The sequence below is a fragment of the Mustelus asterias genome, chromosome 20, assembly GCF_964213995.1.
Source record: "Mustelus asterias chromosome 20, sMusAst1.hap1.1, whole genome shotgun sequence".
NCBI lineage: Eukaryota > Metazoa > Chordata > Chondrichthyes > Carcharhiniformes > Triakidae > Mustelus > Mustelus asterias.
Genome location: NC_135820.1, coordinates 45648677 through 45669061, shown reverse-complemented (window position 1 = coordinate 45669061; position 20385 = coordinate 45648677). Strand labels below are relative to the sequence as shown.

Below are 20385 nucleotides of genomic sequence, written 5' to 3'. Positions count from 1 at the left end.
TGTAGAATGCTCTGAGCGGGTGCTGTGTAGGTGAAGATTGCTCTGTGTAGGTGCTGTGTAGTTGAAGACTGCTCTGTGTGGGTGCTCTGTGGCTGAAGACTGCTCTATGTGGATGCTGTGTAGCTGAAGACTACTCTCTGTGGGTGCTCTGTGGCTGAAGACTGCCCTTTGTGGGTGCTACGTAGGTGAAGACTGCTCTCTGTGGGTGCTGTGTAGCTGAAGACTGCTCTCTGTGGGTGCTCTGTGGCTGAAGACTGCTTTCTGTGGGTGCTCTGTGGCTGAAGACTGTTCTGTGTGGGTACAGTGTAGGTAAAGACTGCTCTGTATGGGTGCTCTGTGGCTGAAGACTGCTCTGTGTGGGTGCTTTGTGGCTGAAGACTGCTCTCTGTTGGTGCTGTGTAGGTGAAAATTGCTCTCTCTGGCTGCTGTGTAGGTGAAGACTGCTCTCTGTGGGTGCTGTGTAGGTGAAGACTGCTCTCTGTGGGTGCTATGTAAGTCTAGATTATTCTCTGTGGGTGCTATGTGACTGAAGACTGCTTTCCAGGAATGTCATCATGTCATCAGCGCTAAAGGCCATGGATGGCAGGAGGGCAAGACTTATGGGCTAAATGCCCCCACCATCCCATTTTACAAATGAGTGCCTGTCTGTGCTGGTCTAGGAGGTCAGTGCCAGGATCAATATCCTGATGCCCAGGGACAAGAAGAGAAGGCCTTCCCACCTGTCTAAGGAGGTCTGGGCTGAGGTGGCTGTGAGTTGAGTGGGCATTACGCTGAGCACTGCACCCGGCTTCAGTGCTGCAACAAGTTCACCAATCCTCTGTGGTAAGTGCAGACATAGAACATACAGCACAGTACAGGCCCTTCGGCCCTCGATGTTGCGCCGACCAGTGAAACCAATCTAAAGCCCCTCTCATCTACACTATTCCAATATCATCCATATGTTTATCCAATAACCATTTGAATGCTCTTAATGTTGATGAGTCCACTACTGCTGCAGGCAGGGCATTCCACGCCCCTACTACTCTCTGAGTAACGAACCTACCTCTGACATCTGTCCTATATCTCTCACCCCTCAATTTAAAGCTATGTCCCCTCGTGTTAGCCATCACCATCTGAGGAAAAAGGCTCTCACTATCCACCCTATCTAATTCTCTGATCATCTTGTATGCCTCGATTAAGTCACCTCTTAACCTTCTAACGAAAACAACCTCAAGTCCCTCAGCCTTTCCTCATACAATCTTCCCACCATACCAGGCAACATCCTGGTAAATCTCCTCTGCACCCTTTCCAATGCTTCCACATCTTTCCTATAATGCGGCGACCAGAACTGTACGCAATACTCCAAGTGCGGCCGCACCAGAGTTTTGTACAGTTGCAGCATGACCTCCTGGCTCCGTAACTCAATCCCTCTACCAATAAAAGCTAACACACCGTATGCCTTCTTAACAACCCTATCAACCTTGGTGCCAACTTTCAGGGATCTATGCACATGGACACCCAGATCCCTCTGTTCATCCACACTACCAAGTATCTTACCATTAGCCCAGTACTCTGTATTCCTGTTACTCCTTCCAAAGTGAATCACCTCACACTTTTCCGCATTAAACTCCATTTGCCACCTCTCAGCCCAGCTCTGCAGCTTATCTATGTCCCTCTGTAACCTGCCACTTCCCTCCGCACTGTCTACAACTCCACCAACTTTAGTGTCATCCGCAAATTTACTAATCCATCCTTCTACGCCCTCATCCACGTCATTTATAAAAATGACAAACAGCAGTGGCCCCAAAACAGATCCTTGCGGACACCACCAGTAACTGAACTCCAGGATGAATATTTCCCATCAACTACCACCCTCTGTTTTCTTACAGCGAGCCAATTCCTGATCCAAACCACTAAATCACCCTCAATCCCATGTGTCCGTATTTTCTGCAATAGCTTACCATGGGGAACCTTATTAAAAACGCTTTGCTGAAATCCATATACACCACATCAACCGCTTTACCCTCATCCACCTCTTTGGTCACCTTCTCAAAGAACTGAATAAGGTTTGTGAGGCACGACCTACCCTTCACAAAACCGTGCTGACTATCCCTAATCTAATTATTCCTTTCTAGATGATTATAAATCCTATCTCTTATAATCTTTTCCAAAACATTGCCCACAACAGAAGTAAGGCTCACCGGTTTATAATTACCAGGGTTGTCCCTACTCCCCTTCTTGAACAAGGGGACAACATTTGCTATCCTCCAGACTTCTGGCACTGTTCCTGTAGACAATGACGACACAAAGATCAAAGCCAAAGGCTCTGCAATCTCCTCTCTAGCCTCCGAGAGAATCCTAGGATAAATCTCATCCGGACCAGGGGACTTATCTATTTTTACCCTTTCCAGAATTGCTAACACCACCTCCTTATGAACCTCAACCCCGTCCAGTCCAACAGCCTGCATCTCAGTACTCCCCTCGACAACACTGTCCCTCTCCTGTGTGAATACTGACGAAAAATATTCATTTAGTGCCTTTCCTATCTCTTCAGACTCCACGCACAACTACTGTCCTTGACTGGCCCTAATCTTACCCCATCATTCTTTTACTCCTGACATACCTATAGAAAGCTTTAGGGTTTTCCTTGATCCTACCTGCCAAAGACTTCTCATGTCCCCTCCTGGCTCTTCTTAACTCTTTCTTTAGGTCCTTCCTGGCTAACTTGTAACTCTCAAGTGCCCTAACTGAGCCTTCACGTCTCATCTTATCATAAGTCTTCTTCTTCCTCTTCACAAGAGATTCAACCTCTTTAGTAAACCACGGTTCCCTCACACGACTGCTTCCTTCCTGCCTGACAGGTACATATTTATGGAGGACGCATAGTAGCTGTTCCTTGAACAAGCTCCACATTACAATTGTGCCCATCCCCTGCAGTTTCCTTCCCCAACCTATGCCACCTAAATCTCGCCTAATCGCATCATAATTTCCTTTCCCCCAGCTATAACTCTTGCCCTTCGGTATATACCTATCCCTTTCCATTGCTAAGGTAAACGTAATCGAATTGTGGTCACTATCACCAAAGTGCTCACCTACCTCCAAATCTAACACCTGGCCTGGTTCATTACCCAGTACCAAATCCAATGTGGCCTCGCCTCTTGTTGGTCTATCTACATACTCTGTCAGGAAGCCTTCCTGCACACATTGGACAAAAACTGACCCCTCTAAAGTACTCGAACTATAGCTTTTCCAGTCAAAATTTGTAAAGTTAAAGTCCCCCATAACAACTACCCTGTTACTTTCACTCCTATCCAGAATCATCTTTGCAATCCTTTCCTCTACATCTCTGGAACTTTTTGGAGGTCTATAAAAAACTCCCAACAGGAGTTTCTAACCTCAGCCCAAACTACCTCAGTAGATGAGTCCTCATCAAATGTCCTTTCTGCCACCGTATTACTGTCCTTGACTAACGATGCCACACCTCCCCCTCTTTTACCACCTTCCCTGCACTTACTGAAACATCTAAACCCTGGAACCTGCAACAACCATTCCTGTCCCTGCTCTATCCATGTCTCCGAGATGGCCACAACATCGAAATCCCAGGTACCAACACTTCAAATCACCTTCCTGCCTGCCAGTACACTCCTGCGACCCTGAAACCTCATCCATGACCTCACTACTCTCAACTTCCTGTACACTGGAGCTACGATTCAGGTACCCACCCCCTGCTGAATTAGTTTAATTCCTCCCGAAGAGCATTAGCAAATTTCCCCCCCAAGATATTGGTACCCCTCTGGTTCAGGTGCAGACCACCCTGATTGTAGAGGTCTCACCTACCCCAGAAAGAGCCCCAATTGTCCAGGTATCTGAAACCCTCCCTTCTGCACCATCCCTGTAACTACGTGTTCAACTGCTCTCTCTCCCGATTCCTCTCCTCACTATCACGTGGCACGGGTAACAAACCAGAGATAACAACTTTGTTTGTTCTAGCCCTAAGCTTCCACCCTAACTCCCTGAATTTCTGCCTTACATCCCCATCCCTTTTCCGACCTATGTCTTGAGTGCCTATGTGAACCACAACTTGGGGCTGGTCCCCCTCCCCCCTTAAGGATTTTGAAAACATGATCTGAGACATCATGGACTCTGGCTCCTGGGAGGCAACACACAAACCATGAGTCTCTCTCGTTCCCGCAGAATCTCCTAACCGTCCCTTTAACTATGGAGTCTCCAATGACTAATCCTCTACTCCTCTCCCCCCTACCCTTCTGAACAACAAGGACAGGCTCTGAGCCAGTGACCTGTACACCATGGCTTACTCCTGCTAACTCCCCCCCCCCCCCCCCCCAACAGCATCCAAAAGTGTACTATCCCCAATTTCTCATACATTTCTTTTTTCACCCCCCACTTGAACGGCTCCCTGTACCCTGGTGCTGTGGTCAGTTTGCTCATCCTCCTTTTCCCTACCCTTCTGAGCTGCCGGGCCAGACTCTGTGCCGGAGGCACGGCCACTGTTGCTTCCCCCAGGTAGGCTGCTCCCCCCAACAGCACTCAAACAGGAGTACTTATTTTTAAGGGGCACAGCCACCGGGGTACTCTCTAGTACCTGACCTTTCCCCTTTCTAACTGTGACCCACATGTCTTCCTCCCATGGCCCTGGTGTGACCACCTGCCTGTAACTCCTTTCTATCAGCTCCTCATTTTCCCTGACCAGACGAAGGTCATCGAGCTGCAGCTCCAGTACCGTAACACGGTCCCTTAGGAGCTGCAGTTTGATGCAACCAGCGCAGATATGGACAACCGGGAGGCTAGCTGACTCCAGGACCTCCCACATCCGACACCGAGAACAACAAACTGGACTTTCACTCATAATTCCCCTTTCTTCGAGTACACTAGTAAAACTACGAGTTGAACATAACATGCCTCGCCTGTTTCCGACTAAGCCCGTTGAGCCAAAGCCCTTCAGCCCTCACTCTGCTACCTGCTCACTCTGCTGCCCGCTAATGACGCTGCCCGCTGGGTAGTGCGGCCTGCTCTTAACCCTCCCGCGCTGAAAAAAAAACCTACTCTCTTCCCACAATACCCTGCGGCTACTTCCCGTTTGTACTTTAAAGTTTTAAAAAATAAAGCCCGCAAATAAAGTAATGTTAAAAGTCGATCTCTTACCCCAGACTCCTGCAACAAATCACTTCTCTTTGCCTCGCTATGGATGAACAATGAGGATGGACCTTCCAGAGAAGTCTGAAATGTTGAAAGCCATGCCTCAAATTCTGAACAATAACCAACAATAAACTCATCACAAGGAAACTGATGCTGCTCTGGGGGCCTTTATCCTTCCCGATTGCCCTTAAGCTGAGTTAAAAATAACAGGGAGAAGTAAAATTGATGCAGATTGAGCTTTTAATAGCCTTAATTGGCCCTTTAACTGTCAGCGAGCACGCATCCGATTTGCACGAGTGCCCACCAACCTCAAAATCGTGCTTGTGTGTGATGGCATCAGGAAACGCTCCTGACGTTTTCTGGCGAGATTTTACTCAGTTCTTGGTCAGACACATGCCCGGTTCAGATACATAAAATTCTGGCCCTGGTGTAGGTGGATGGCCTTCCTCCAGCCAATTAATACTTCACAGAGAGTTAATTGGTAGCAGGGTAGTCAGAATGGGTTCCCCACTGACTTTTTCCTTTTCATGTGGTATGTGTTTGAGATGCTTGAATGATGAAGAAAGACAAAATGACCCACTTTGTCCGATTTTGATCATTTTTTGAACATTCATATCCTTCACTTTCACCAATCTTTCTCCTGAGCAGCCCACTATAGTTACGATTTGGGAATTTTTAACACAAAGTGCATTAGAATATTGTAGGTAAAAGGGATTAGCTATTTGACAGATGCTGTGGATGAGGATAATGAGTCACATTAGGAGTGGTCTCTTGGTGCCAGGTAAAACACCTATGTGATCGTCAAAAGTTAATAAGACAAAATATTCTGTAACCTGCTTTCAAATCAATGGTTTACTGCTTTGAAATGTTTAGCCCATTGTATCTATTTTGTGAAAATGTTTAAATTGTTTTTTGAATGAGTGCATGAATTAGCATAATATTTTATTTTCTGTTCAGCTTAGTGTGCTGCTTGATGTTGCATGAGATTGTGTGGATTATTTAGTTGTATGAATGTCCTATTCAGCTTCACTGCTTTGATTACAATAATATTAGCTTGAAATTTAATTAGTTTTATTTTTATAAGTTTGTAAATGTTGTACAATATTTTTATTTTGGCTAGTAATATGGAGAGAAAATTTAATAGCGTGTTTTCCTTGGTTAGGTGGTTTATTTCACTGCCACAAGTCCTTACCTGCTTATACTCATGCTGACTGTTCGAGGAGCTACTTTGGAAGGAGCCAGGAATGGAATTGAGTACTACATTGGAAGACAATCAGATTTCTCAAAATTGGCTCAAGCTGAGGTAAACATGCTACCTGCTTCTATTGATTTCACCCACACTGTTTCAAAGAGTGATGCATTTTTATTTATTTTTCTGTGCCTTTTGTTTCATTTTTAAGTTATAAACTGTATGTTTCTATCAATTGAATTTACCTCTGAAGTTAAGTTTTTTTTTATTTGAAGCCTAGTCCTAGGTGCTTAAGTTTCCTTTTACAGGTTCTGTTCCCTTCATTGTCTGCACATGTTGATCATAGTTTAATAATGCATTATTAAATGCTTCACAATTCATGTTAAATTTGATGTTGCTATTTGTTTGACCAATTGCGTGACGAGTTAAATCCATCTACAAATTGCTAACTGAATCTTTTGGTCCTATTTTACTGCCAGCTGCGAATTTAACCTGTTGGCAATATATGTGGATTTTAAATAATTATTAAGTGTCAACCAATGTCATGGATAGGGATGATGTGATTGTCATCCTAAAGTGATTATTTGGAAAAGCACATCAACTGGCAATTCGTATTCAACTTACAAATATGGACACTTTTATAAAAATGAATCTGATTTTTATTTTGATGGAATTATTTATGATTTGTGGTGATTTTGATGGAGCAAAGATAATCCCTAGCTTGTAATTGCTTTTCTGTCTTCCTGTTCTTTATTTTTGTTGTCTCCCCCACTCTCGCCCACTTCACCTGTGCCCCACTATGCCTAGGTGGTCCAACTCCAGGAACTCAAATATGCATGTGTAAACCCCTACATTTTCATCCTCCTTTATTCTTTCTATTCTTTCTTAGCATCTCTTTCCTGCTGTTTCTGCTCTCTTTTATGTTGATGCCAATTTACTCTAGAGGAGAATGACGTTTTTAAAAATCTTATTTAACTAGTACTTTGGTATCTTTTTTCATGCCCAGGTTTTTGCAAACAAGATACATAAGGTTAAAGATGAGTTTTGGGGTCTATTGAAATAGGTTTGTTTGGTGACTAAAGCAACACACAAAGATAGTGCATTTAGAGAAAGTGATGGGAAAAAGGTGATTGGAAAAGAAAGTGTGACCTGAGATTTCAGACTGAAGCATCTAATCTGGGACCAAAGTATATTCTGGAGAGACTGTGGGTGACAGCTTATGGAGTCAGGGGTTTGGCATTGCCTGTGTGCTGAGGCTAAACATCTGCAGAGAACTGTGGGGAGAGAAACTGGGTCAAAAAATGACCAAGTATACTTACCTGGCAGGTTTGAAACCAGAATCAGGCAGTTGATCTACCAGGATGTGGCTACCCCATTGCATTTAGGGTGTGCTGATGCCTGCGATCATGGTTTTCCTGTGCAAGGGTTAAGCTAGCAATCAGGGTAGTCAATGAGGTTAAACTGAGGCTTTACTTGATGCAATTTTTTAAAGCCATCTCAGCCTTTTGGCGAAGAGGAAGCTCAGATCAAGCCCGGGAGGGAGTATAATGCCTCATCCTGTCAGCTTGGATCTTGTTTGATCAAGCCCAAGGTGGAATGTATATCCTGTCTTTGATTTGATTTATCATTGTTACATGTATTAACATACAATGAAAAGTATTGTTTCTTGCGCACTATACAGACAAAACATACCGTTCACAGAGAAGGAAACAAGAGTGCAGAATGTAGTGTTACAGTCATAACTAGGGTGTAGAGAAAGATCAACTTAATGTAAGGTAAGTCCATTCAAAAGTCTGACAGCAGCAGGGAAGAAGCTGTTCTTGAGTTGGTTGGTACGTGACTTAGACTTTTGTATCTTTTTCTCGAAGGAAGAAGGTGGAAGAGAGAATGTCCGGGGTGCGTGGAATCCTTAATTATGTCGGCTGCTTTGCCGAGGCAGCGGGAAATGTAGACAGAGTCAGTGGTGTTTGTCCCTCGTGTGGGAACTCTCATTGGACTTAATTGGCTTTTTTGATTAGAAATAAAGTACCAAAAGGTACAAAAAAAAATGACCAAGTAGCATTGGAGGAGAGACAGCTAGGAGAGAGTGGATCAGAGGCCTGGAAGCAGATGCATGTGTCTGACTTTCTCTCTATTTCTCTATTATTTGTTTTTATTAGAATACAGTTAAGCAATTAAAAGTATGATAAAAGCAAGAATAATTAGGCTTTCTGCCTTGAGCATTTGCAACAATGAAAGGCTGCAAAGAGCTACCTTACTGTTTAATTGAGAGAACAATGATCAGAAGTAGTTTCATTCAGGATGAATTAACTTAAAATTAATCTATTCTTTACTTATACGTTGTAAAATAATTTCCTGATGAACAGGAAAGAGTACAGCTAAGTTGTTCCAATTCTAATTTATTGTATCTTGCATTCATTAGGTTTGGAAAGATGCTGCAACACAAATATTCTATTCCATCGCAGTGGCCTTCGGGGCCATAACAGCACTATCATCATACAACACATTCAACAATGACTGTTACAAAGATGCCATCATTGTCTCTGTTATTAATTGTGGTACAAGTGTGTTTGCTGGATTTGCCACTTTCGCTATCCTTGGGCACATGGCTCATCTACAGGATAAATCTGTTCACGAAGTTGTGGAGTCAGGTAGCTTTTAGAATCAGCATTCTGGGAAGGGGGTGAATTTCTACAAGGGTTCTCTTATTTGACTGCTGTAACTGCAGCAGGAAAGGCGTGGAAATTTTTGGTAGATTAAGTGTTAAACTTTAATCTTTTATCCTTGTTTTGTACTGAACCATCAGATTCTGTGAAGGCTTCTGTCATGCTACATATTATTTTGAACCTACTGCTATGGAGACACTCTTCCTGAGAGTAGCACCCCAGCAGTGCTTGACGCAAATACAACGCACCGTAGGGATATGGATGGAGACAAATGATAGAGATCTCTGCTCCAATAGCTCTGAAGTTTTTAATGTGTTATCTGCAGGGCCTCTTAGTGTTGTGCCTGATTGAAAAAATGCAATGTAAATTCATGGTGTTAGCTGTGTTTGTGCGATTAACACAACCTGGCACTTGCTTATCAACCAACCTCTGAACAGGCTGTACATTCTTTTGCATCTCTTTAGCTTCAACCATGGTTTCCTTTGCCACTTTAACACACCCCACTGGCTTACCCTGTTTTAACACATCTGTCTTCCCAGTGCTTTTCTTAAGCCTGCAAAACTGTGATTTTGTGTGTCCAACTTTATTGCAACGAAAACATCTAAGATTTCATATTCAGAAACAGAAAATGCTAGAAAAACTCAGCAAGTGTGGAAAGAGAATAGAGCCAACTTTTCGAGTCAGGATGACACTTGTTCTGTTTTTGTTTCAGATTCCAGCATCCACAGTATTTTGCCTTTATCTAAGGTTTCTTATTTCTCTTCTACCCTCATATGTTTCCTTTTTAACCTGCGGTAAACTACCGTTACTATCATCAATGAGACATGCTTTTCCTTGACAACCTGAGGATTTCCCCTTTCATCAGTTTCTATCCTTCACAGATTGAAATTGATGTTAGAAACCAAACCTTGATGTATGACCCAATTCAAAATCATCTGCAATCATTAAAATTTGCTGCTATTCTCGCAGTTTTATCCTTTTGCTCTTCCACCATTTCAAGTTGAAATTTTCTTTTCAGTTCCTGAAGTTCTAATGCTCTCTCTATTCAGAGGTTGGTTGATAAGCAAGTGCCAGATCTCTTTAATGAGTTTATTTGTGTGGGTAATGTTTACTCATGTGTATAAGGAGGAATAGGTAAAGCAGCTCTGATCTTAATGGGATAAGGGTATTGGGATAAAGGAATTTTATTTTTACTTTCTGCAATTAGCGATGCACCTAATGAATCAACTAAATTCAGTCCCTTCGAATTAATTTTTGGTCATTTTTGATTAAGGAGAAATTGGTGTGCCAGTGTTCTGAGACTATGTTATTGGATTATGTGTCAAACTTTAGGGTGAGATTAACTAAGGCTGGTGAATTGACTAGACAGCATTTAAAGGTGGCACAGCATGTGATTGAAAAAAGAAGCGGACAAGAGATCAAAAATTTGTAGTTTTGTTAATGGGGAGAAAGTTTTAGTATTGTTACCAATGGTAGGTGAACCATTAAAAACAAGCTTTAGTGGGCCATCAAATCAAAAGAAAATTAAGTGAGATTAATTATTTTACAAGAACACTAGATAGAAGGAAAACTCAGTGTGTCGTGTTAAGATGCTCAAATGGTATTTTGATAGGGAAGGAAAGCAGAAGAAGGATGTGTTAGTTGTTAAAACTCAGTGAAGAAACAAATCCGGATGATTCAGAATTTGACATTAGATTGGACAATGAGAAAGTAATCAGTTATTACAATCACATGGAGGGATATGTGGAAACAAACTGGAGAGTACCAAAGTAATTGTGCATGATGTAGATGTAGAAAATGCTTTCCAATTAAGCAACATCCATATAGACTTAATCCACTCAAGTTGGCGTAGGTTCAGAAGGAGAAGCTGATGTTTGCTCAGTCTGAGATGCAGCAGCCAAAAATCTTGGTCAAAATATTGTGAAGGGCTGGTGAATAGTTATAAATCTCAATTAACGAAGACATGAATGGAGGCAGATGAGTGCAATGTAAACTGGTGAAGGCAGAGAAGGAAAACCAGTTACTGGAAGATGACGTGAATAAGGAAATTCAGCTGGTGTGGAGACCAGCAAGAAAAAAATGACTGAATTGAAATCTGTTCCTGAGTTGTTGAAAGTAACTGATCATAAACTGCAGGACTGTCAACAGCAGCCTGAGGGATCACAGACCATGGGGCAGATGCATCTGGGCCTCCAGGACTGGCAGAGCCAGGTGATGCTGGAGTTCAATCCAGCTACCTGGCATCCCATGGAGTATCCCCGGGAGGAGGAAGGGCTCAAGCTGGGGCCTTCCAGCCAGGAGATCCCGGACATTCCAAAACCTTCCAATTTTCCCCCCACCCCGCTCCCTTCCTCACACTGGGGCATCTCAGGGCCAGATAGATGAACAGAGTGGCGCAGAAACAGTGTCATCTGCAAGTCAGCCAGGACCCTCCAGGCCCTGGCCACCCAGGGGACATCCGCCAAGGGCATCACAGCTGGACACCTCCACCTCCGATGTGCATCCTGGGGTAGCACCTAGATGAAGCAGTAGGCCACACAAAGTTAGATTGTTGTAGGTTCACTAAGAAGGCACGGGTGAAGGTCATCAGTCATCAGGATTTATTTGTCACTAATGTTAAGAGCACAATGAACTTTTATTTGCACCACACAGCTGTGACTAATGTGTCTCTGGTTCCCCCTCCCCCCTGCCCCCACAGAGCTGAGTGGTCCCCATTCCGATGCATAGAAATGCTGCTTGTGCCTTGCGAGACTCAGCCACATGTTACAGAGTGCCTGCCCTACCTTCCCAACATCCAACAGACCCTTGGTGCAAGTGCCCCCCTCTCGATTCCCCCAAAAACCTTACAACTGTGTGAGCCAGGGTGGCAGCATGCATTCGGAGAACAGGTCAGAGTCAGACTTGAGTGGCACCAGGGGCAGGATAAAATGTGCACAACAGCAAGCCGTCATCACCCTCCAGGCCTTCAACCAAGACTCGCAACGATCGCCAGCCCAGGCCCATTAACAGGTTTGGATGTTTCTGGGAGCAGGATGGTGGGATGAGAGAGGCTGGGGAAGGGTGATGTGGTTTGAGGGCCCAGGTCAATTTGAAGTGGGAATGGTGGCTGCACTTGCTCCTGGGGTGCAGTGGATATGTGTTGTTTGCAGCCCACTCACTGCACAGCACCAGCTAAGTGAAGCAGGCTGCGATTAAGGCATCCCTTGCTGCCCTTCCCTGCTGGACACCTGCCATCGCCGTTCACCCTCTTTCCTCTGGCTCCTCATATGGCAGGTTGTCCACTTCATCCCCTCGCCACTCCTCCTCCTCCTCCTGCTCCAGCTGGTCTCCCCGCTGCAGGGCGATATGGTGCAGAATGTAGCAAACGATGATGATGCATGAAGCACGCACAGGGTCATTCTGGAGGGCCCCCCCCCAGAGCGGTCCAAGCAGCGGAACCGCATTTTAAGCAGGCCGATGCACTGCTCTACTATGGACCGGGTGGCTGCATGGACCTTGTTGTAGCGGGTCTCTACCTCGGTCTTGGACCTCCGCACGGGCATCATCAGTCATGACCTTAGTGGGTAACCTTTGTCATCTGGTAGCCATCCCGACAGCCTGGGCTGGTCTTCAAAGAGGCCAGGGATGTCCGACTGCCTGAGGACAAAGCTGTCATGGACACTCCCTGGATGGCGTGCATCAACCTGCATGAGCCGCATGAGATGGTCACACATGATCTGCACATTCAGGGAGTGGAACCCTTTTCTGTTCACAAATGGCTGTGGTGCTCCATGCGGGCCCACAAGGTGATGTGTGGCCCGTCCACTGTTCCCTGTACATTTGGCATTCCTGCAATGGTTGCGAAGCCTACAGCCTGGGCCTCCTGCTGTGCACGGTCCACACCAATGTTTATGTACTGTCCTGCCCAGGCATACAAGGCATCTGTGACCTGCTGCACACATCTGTGCACGGAGGCCAGGGAGTTCCCACTGAGGTCGTTACTGGGTGCCTGAAATGACCCAGATGCAAAAAGGTTCAGGGCAGCCATAACCTTAATGTCCACAGGGAGCAGGTGGCCGCCCCTCCCCTGAGGTGCCAGATGTGCGAGCACCTCACATAGATGCTGCACCATACTCTTGGAGAGTCACAGCCAGCAACGGCACATCGCCTCCAAGAGGGCCTGCAATGTATTCCATGGTCTGTACCTCCTTGCCCTCTGCGCCCTCCACCTCCTGTGCACCCTTTCAGGAGACTGCTCACCCATCCTCAGTGGCAGCCCCCTGCCCGCCTTCCTGAGGGACTGGTATTGGCTGCTCTTGTGGTGGTCTCTCCACGCCTGCCACCTCCTCCTCCGCCATCACCATAATGGCCAGTTCCAAATTGGTCAGTCAAAGATCCATCTGCACAGTGGGGTTTGGAAAGAGCATAGAATGACAGATTAATGTCATTGGCTGCATAGACCCAGCACCACCCCAATCCCTCACTTGGGCCAGTACCCCCACTTGTGGGTGCTGGCAACACTACACAATGATGTGGAGATGCCAGCGTTGGATCTGGGGCAAGCACAGTAAGAAGTCTCACAACACCAGACTAAAGTCCAACAGGTTTATTTGGTAGCACAAGCTTTCAGAGTCTCACTCCTCCTTCAGGTGAGTGAGGAGTTGTGTTCACAAACAGGGCATATATTGACACAAACTCAATTTACAAGATAATGGCTGGAATGCAAGTCTTTACAGGTAATCAAGTCTTAAAGGTACAGACAATGTGAGTGGAGAGAGGATTAAGCACAGGTTAAAGAGGTGTGTATTGTCTCCAGCCAGACAGTTAGTGAGATTTTGCAAGCCCAGGCAAGTCGTGGGGGTTACAGATAGTGTGACATGAACCCAAGATCCCGGTTGAGGCCGTCCTCATGTGTGCAGAACTTGGCTATCAGTTTCTACTCAGCAATTCTGCGTTGTCGTGCGTTGTGAAGGTCGCCTTGAAGAACGCTTACCCGAAGATCAGAGGCTGAATGCCCGCGACAGTTGAAGTGTTCCCCGACAGGAAGAGAACACTCCTGCCTGATGATTGTCGAGCAGTGTTCATTCATCCGTTGTCGTAGCGTCTGCATGGTCTCCCCAATGTACCATGCTTCGGGACATCCTTTCCTGCAGCGTATCAGGTAGACAACGTTGGCCAAGTCGCAAGAATATGTACCGTGTACCTGGTGGATGGTGTTCTCACATGAGATGATGGCATCCGTGTCGATGATCCGGCATGTCTTGCAGAGGTTGCTGTAGCAGGATTATGTGGTGTCGTGGTCACTGTTTTCCTGAAGGCTGGGTAGTCTCGGGGGAAGTACTGGACGACGAAGGGTACCCTGGAGTGGAGAAGCTACGACATCTTCTCCGGAGCCTTCAACATGTCATCGATGAAGACGAACATCTCGCCAAGGCCATCCCCACACCCCCACTTCTTGCCTTCAAACAACCGCACAAACTCAAACAGACCATTGTCTGCAGCAAACTACCCAGTCTTCAGGAGAACAGTGAATTGAGTTTGTGTCTATATATGCTCTGTTTGTGAACACAACCCCGCACTCACCTGAAGAAGGAGCGAGACTGTGGTAAACCACTGTTAAGCTTATTGCCTGTGTGTGTGTGACATGCCTGGGCATGCACCTGCCGGCCCTGCCTGAGACTCCTCCCCCCCTGGTCCAGGTATAAAGGTGACTGCTCCACACCCCCCTGCCTCAGTCTCTGGACCAGTTCATCAGCATGGGTGTGCTCCAAGTCTTTTGCGAATAAAAGCCTATTTGTTCTTGCATACAAACTAGTCTTTGCTTGATTCGCATTTGGGATGGAGCAGATACTAAAACCCGATAGATTAGAATTGGATCCTCAAGCTTTGATCACTGGCTGCGATGTTTCGAAACTTTCCTCACCGCCTCCGCCTCCGTCGTCCGGACCGAAACCGACAAGCGACACGTGCTCCACGCCCGGGTAAGCGATCAAGTATTCTCGATGATTAGAGATGCTGAAACTTACGAGGATGCGATCGAACTTTTAAAAGGCCAGTACAACAAACAGAGTAATGTAATCTACGCCAGACATCTTCTGGCGACTCGCAGACAACAGCCAGGAGAATCGGGCGACCAATTCCTGCGTGTGTTGCGAGCACTTGGCAGGGCCTGCAACTGCAAGGCCGTAACAGCCGCCCAAAACACTGAGGACTTAATCAGAGATGCCTATGTCATGGGTATCAGCTCAAACTATATCCGACAACGACTGCTGGAACAGGGTGGGCTGGATCTAGAAAAGACTGTTGCGCTTGCCGACTCGTTAGAGGTGGCTTTCCGTAATCTCGAGGCCTACACCCCCGACCACGGGGGCGCATCGTGGACACCGCAGTCGCTGCCACCTCTGTACTCGGGAGGGCCGCAGGCCTACGTCACGCCACGTCCCACCAATGACCCAACCGCTGCGGCAGTCTCTGGAGGCCCGAAGTGCTACTTCTGCGGCCTGGGGAAGCACCCCCGACAACGCTGCCCGGCGAAGGATGCGATCTGCTCCGGGTGTGGAAAGAAGGGCCATTACACGAAGATATGCGGGCGAAATCGACCTCCAAGCCCAGTAGCGCTGTGTGCGACCCGCGGGGGCCACCATCTTGGGCGCCGGTAGCCGGGTGTGAGCCGTGCAGGCCGCCATCTTGGACGCCTTCAGCCGTGTGTGAGCCGTGCGGGCCACCATCTTGGACACCTTCAGCCACGTGTGAGCCGTGCGGGCCGCCATCTTGGATGCCGTCAGCTGCGTCGCAAAATCCAATGGTGGCTTCAGTTACGCTGGACCAATCCAGGCCTCACCAACTCGCCAGGTCCATGATGGACATCGAGGTAAACGGTCGCACTACAATCTGTTTATTTGACTGTGGGAGTACAGAGAGCTTTATTCACCCTAACACAGTGAGTCGCTACACCCTTTCAGTACTGCCAGTGAAGCAAACGATCTCCATGGCTTCAAAGTCCCACTCGGTGGATGCCCTCGGGTACTGCGTGGCGACCCTGACTGTACGGGGCACAGCGTACAAAAACTTCAGGCTCCTCGTGCTGCCACAACTCTGCACTGCCGTACTCCTGGGGCTAGATTTCCTGTGTTACCTTAAGAGTGTCACCATGGAGTATAATGGGCCTTTTTCCCCGCTCTCTGTTTGCAATCACCAGTTCTTAGATCGTCCACCGCGCACCACCTGCAGCCTCTCGACCCTTAAAGTCGCTCCTCCCTCATTGTTTGAAAATCTCACCCCCGACTGCAAGCCCATCGCCACCAAGAGCAGATGGTACAGTGCTGGAGACAGGGCTTTTATCAGGTCCGAAGTACAACGGCTCCTAGGGGAGGGGTTCATCGAGGCCAGTACCAGCCCCTGGAGAGCCCAAGTTGTAGTTGTTAAGACGAGGGAGAAACATTGCATGGTCATTGACTACAGTCAGACCATTAACCGCTACACACAGCTGGACGCGTACCCCCTCCCCCGCATATCTGACATGGTTAATCAGATTGCGCAATATCGGGTGTTCTCCACCATCGACTTAAAATCTGCATACCACCAGCTCCCTATCCGCCCAGAAGACCACCAATATACTGCCTTCGAGGCGGATGGCCAACTCTATCACTTCCTTAGGGTCCCCTTCGGCGTCACCAACGGGGATTCGGTTTTCCAGTGTGAGATGGACCGAATGGTAGACTAGAACGGGCTGCAGGCCACCTTCCCGTACCTGGATAACGTCACCATTTGCGGCCATGATCAGCAGGACCACGACACCAACCTCCACAAATTCCTCCACACCGCCACACTCCTAAATCTGACCTATAATAAGGAGAAGTGCGTATTCCGCACACGCCGCCTCGCCATCCTTGGTTGTGTTGTGGAAAACGGGGTCAGCGGTCCTAATCCCGACCGCATGCGTCCCCTCCTGGAACTCCCCCTCCTCACCAGCCTCAAAGCACTGAGGAGATGCCTGAGCTTCTTCTCGTATTACACGCAGTGGGTCCCTAATTATGCGGATAAAGCCCGTCCGCTCATCAAATCCACCTCTTTTCCCCTGACGGCAGAGGCCCACCTCGCCTTTGACCGCATCAAAGCAGACATCGCGAAGGCCACGATGCACGCTGTAGACGAATCCATCCCGTTCCAGGTGGAGAGCGATGCGTCTGACTTCGCCCTAGCCGCCACCCTTAACCAGGTGGGCAGACCCATGGCCTTCTTCTCACGAACTCTCCAAGGCCCTGAAATTCGACACTCCTCTGTCGAGAAGGAGGCCCAAGCCATAGCTGAAAAATATCAAGAACAAGTACAGCACGCAAAGATGGAAATCAATAATACAATGAGAATTTCAGAATCAATCGATTCATGTCCAAAAGTTGAAAACTTTGATGCTGAAGTAGCTTCTCCTGATGCAAATTAATCTAAGGTGGCGCCACTACTTAGCTGGTAAACAATTCACCCTACTCACGGACCAACGGTCAGTTGCATTCATGTTTAACAACACACAGCGGGGCAAGATCAAAAATGATAAAATTTTGAGGTGGAGAATCGAGCTCTCCACCTACAATTACGACATCTTATACCGGCCCGGGAAGCTCAATGAGCCCCCAGACGCCCTGTCCCGGGGAATATGTGCCAGTGGACAAATAGACCAATTGCAGACTCTCCACAACAACCTCTGCCACCCGGGGGTCACCAGGTTTTTTCACTTCATTAAAGCCCGTAACCTGCCCTACTCCATTGAGGAAGTCAGGTCTATAACCAGACACTGCCAGGTCTGCGCAGAGTGCAAGCCGCACTTCTATCGGTCAGACAGAGCACACCTTATAAAGGCCACCCGCCCTTTCGAACGCCTAAGCGTCGACTTCAAAGGCCCCCTCCCCTCTTCTGACTGCAACATGTACTTCCTCAACGTCATTGACGAATATTCACGTTTCCCCTTCGCTATTCCCTGCCCGGATATGACCTCGGCCACGGTCGTCAGGGCCCTGCACAGCCTCTTCACCCTGTTCGGTTTCCCTAGCTATATCCACAGCGACCGGGGATCCTCTATGAGTGATGAGCTGCGACAGTACCTGCTCTCCAAAGGCATAGCCTCGAGTAGGACCACCAGCTACAACCCCAGGGGGAACGGACAGGTAGAGAGGGAGAACGCGACAGTCTGGAAGGCCGTTTTACTAGCTCTGAGGTCTAAAGGTCTTCCAGTCACCCGCTGGCAAGAGGTCCTCCCTGATGCACTACACTCGATTAGATCACTCCTTTGCACAGCTACCAATGCTACCCCTCACGAAAGAATGTTTGTTTTCCCCAGGACGTCCTTCTCGGAGACCTCACTACCGTCGTGGCTGACGTCCCCAGGCCCTGTCCTGCTCCGGAAGCACGTGAGGACCCATAAGTCGGACCCCCTGGTCGAAAGGGTCCAGCTCCTCCACGCCAACCCCCAATACGCCTATGTGGCGTACCCCGACGGGCGGGAGGACACGGTCTCCATTCGAGACCTGGCACCCGCAGGTGCCCCAGGGACCACAACGACCCACACCCACAACCCCCATATACAGCACGACTGAGCCCCAGGAGCCGCCACCACACACCCGACAATCGAAAGGGACTACAGACGACTCGAGCAACTACGGCCTGGCACCTGAACCAACACCGCGGCCACCGGAACCGACACCACAACCGGCACTATGGCGGTCGCGGCGGCAGATCAAGCCCCCAGAGAGACTAAATTTGTAATGCTGTAAATATCGTTCCACCCACCTCATCCCCGCCAGACTCTTTTTTAAAAAACGGGGTGAATGTGGTAAACCACTGTTAAGCTTATTGCCTGTGTGTGTGTGACATGCCTGGGCATGCCCCTGCCAACCCTGCCTGAGACTCCTCCCCCCCCTGGTCCAGGTATAAAGGTGACTGCTCCCCACCCCCCTGCCTCAGTCTCTGGACCAGTTCATCAGCATGGGTGTGCTCCAAGTCTTTTGCGAATAAAAGCCTATTTGTTCTTGCATACAAACTAGGCTTTGCTTGATTGATAGTGCATCAGAGACTCCGAAAGCTTGTGCTATCAAATAAACCTGTTGGGGCGGCATGGTAACACAGTGGTTAGCATTGCTGCTTCACAGCTCCAGGGACCTGGGTTCGATTCCCGGCTTGGGTCACTGTGTGGAGTTTGCACATTCTTCCTGTGTCTGCATGGGTTTCCTCCGGGTGCTCTGGTTTCCTCCCACAGTCCAAAGATGTGCGGGTTAGCTTAATTGGCCATGGTAAATTGCCCCTTAGTGTCCCGGGATGCGTCGGTTAGAGGGATTAGCAAGTAAATATATGGGGATAGGGCCTGGGTGGGATTGTGGTCGGCGCAGACTCGATGGGCCGAATGGCCTCTTTCTGCACTGTAGGGTTTCTATGATTCTATGATTTCTATGACCTTAACCTGGTGTTGTGAGACTTCTTACAACACCACACAATCCATGGTGCCATGCGTGACCTGATTAGGTTGTGTGAAATTCCCATGACAAATGCTGGCACAGAGTATGCAGGTCGGCTTGCAGCCATGGGCACTGCACACCCTTGAACCATTGCTATATATGCAACTGTAGCATCCGTTACAGGCATATGTTGCTGGTCAGTGTCAGGGAGCAGGGACAGACTGAAAGTCATCACCAGGTGGGTGCCCAGTGACAGTAGATTCCATAAAGTCTATGTCTGAACCTCGGCACCCCAGCCTGGAGCACCAGCTGCTTCATCTGGTTAGGCCTCAGTCAGCACATGGTGTATTCCACCCCACCCCCAGCACTCAGTGCAGTCCCTGACCATACCCTGTGACAAGACAACGCCACTGCACAGTGCCTTCAAGGGGAAGGCTGAGCAGGTCTCCTTCAGCGCTACCCACCCCCTCCCCCGTGTGTCCCCCCCCCCGCTCCACAGAGCTACAGCAGTGCCTTCAAGGGGAAGGCTGAGCAGGACTCCTTCAGGGACCCTCCCTCACAGAACTCTGAGAAAATAGAGCCCCCGCCCCCACCCCAAATATCACTGGTCCATGGGCCAGCACCTGAAGACAGCCAGGAGGGGGCCCACCAAGCATCTCCAAGGCCTGCCTGCAACATCCCCCGCACTCCACTCACTTCACGTCCACAGCACTCACCCTCTCACACCAGTTCAACGCTGCCATACAGGTTGAGACCTTTATAAACCTACTCTGATTCGCGCCAAAGAGGTGGGAGACACTAACGTGGGCGGAGATTGCCATGTCAACCCCAATAATGGCATGCTGAAGTATGGTAAGTGATGCGAATCAGTGGTAGGCCGGTTTTCAGCGCGGTCCCAAGGGCGCCATTTTTTTCCAGTTGGTAGATGTGCGTAGGTTGTAAACGCTCGCGGGGATCCTGCGAAATGGCCGAC

General features: G+C 48.1%; 1 protein-coding gene across 1 annotated transcript in view; it reads left to right on the top strand.

Annotated features, from left to right (window-relative positions):
* Window positions 1-20385, top strand: part of LOC144508247 (sodium- and chloride-dependent neutral and basic amino acid transporter B(0+)-like) — a 97395-nt gene that overhangs the window by 30759 nt on the left and 46251 nt on the right. Inside the window, exons 8-9 of the mRNA XM_078236063.1 lie at window positions 6299-6439; window positions 8748-8976. Of these exons, the coding sequence (XP_078092189.1) occupies window positions 6299-6439; window positions 8748-8976 (370 nt within the window). The remainder of the gene's footprint in view (window positions 1-6298; window positions 6440-8747; window positions 8977-20385) is intronic.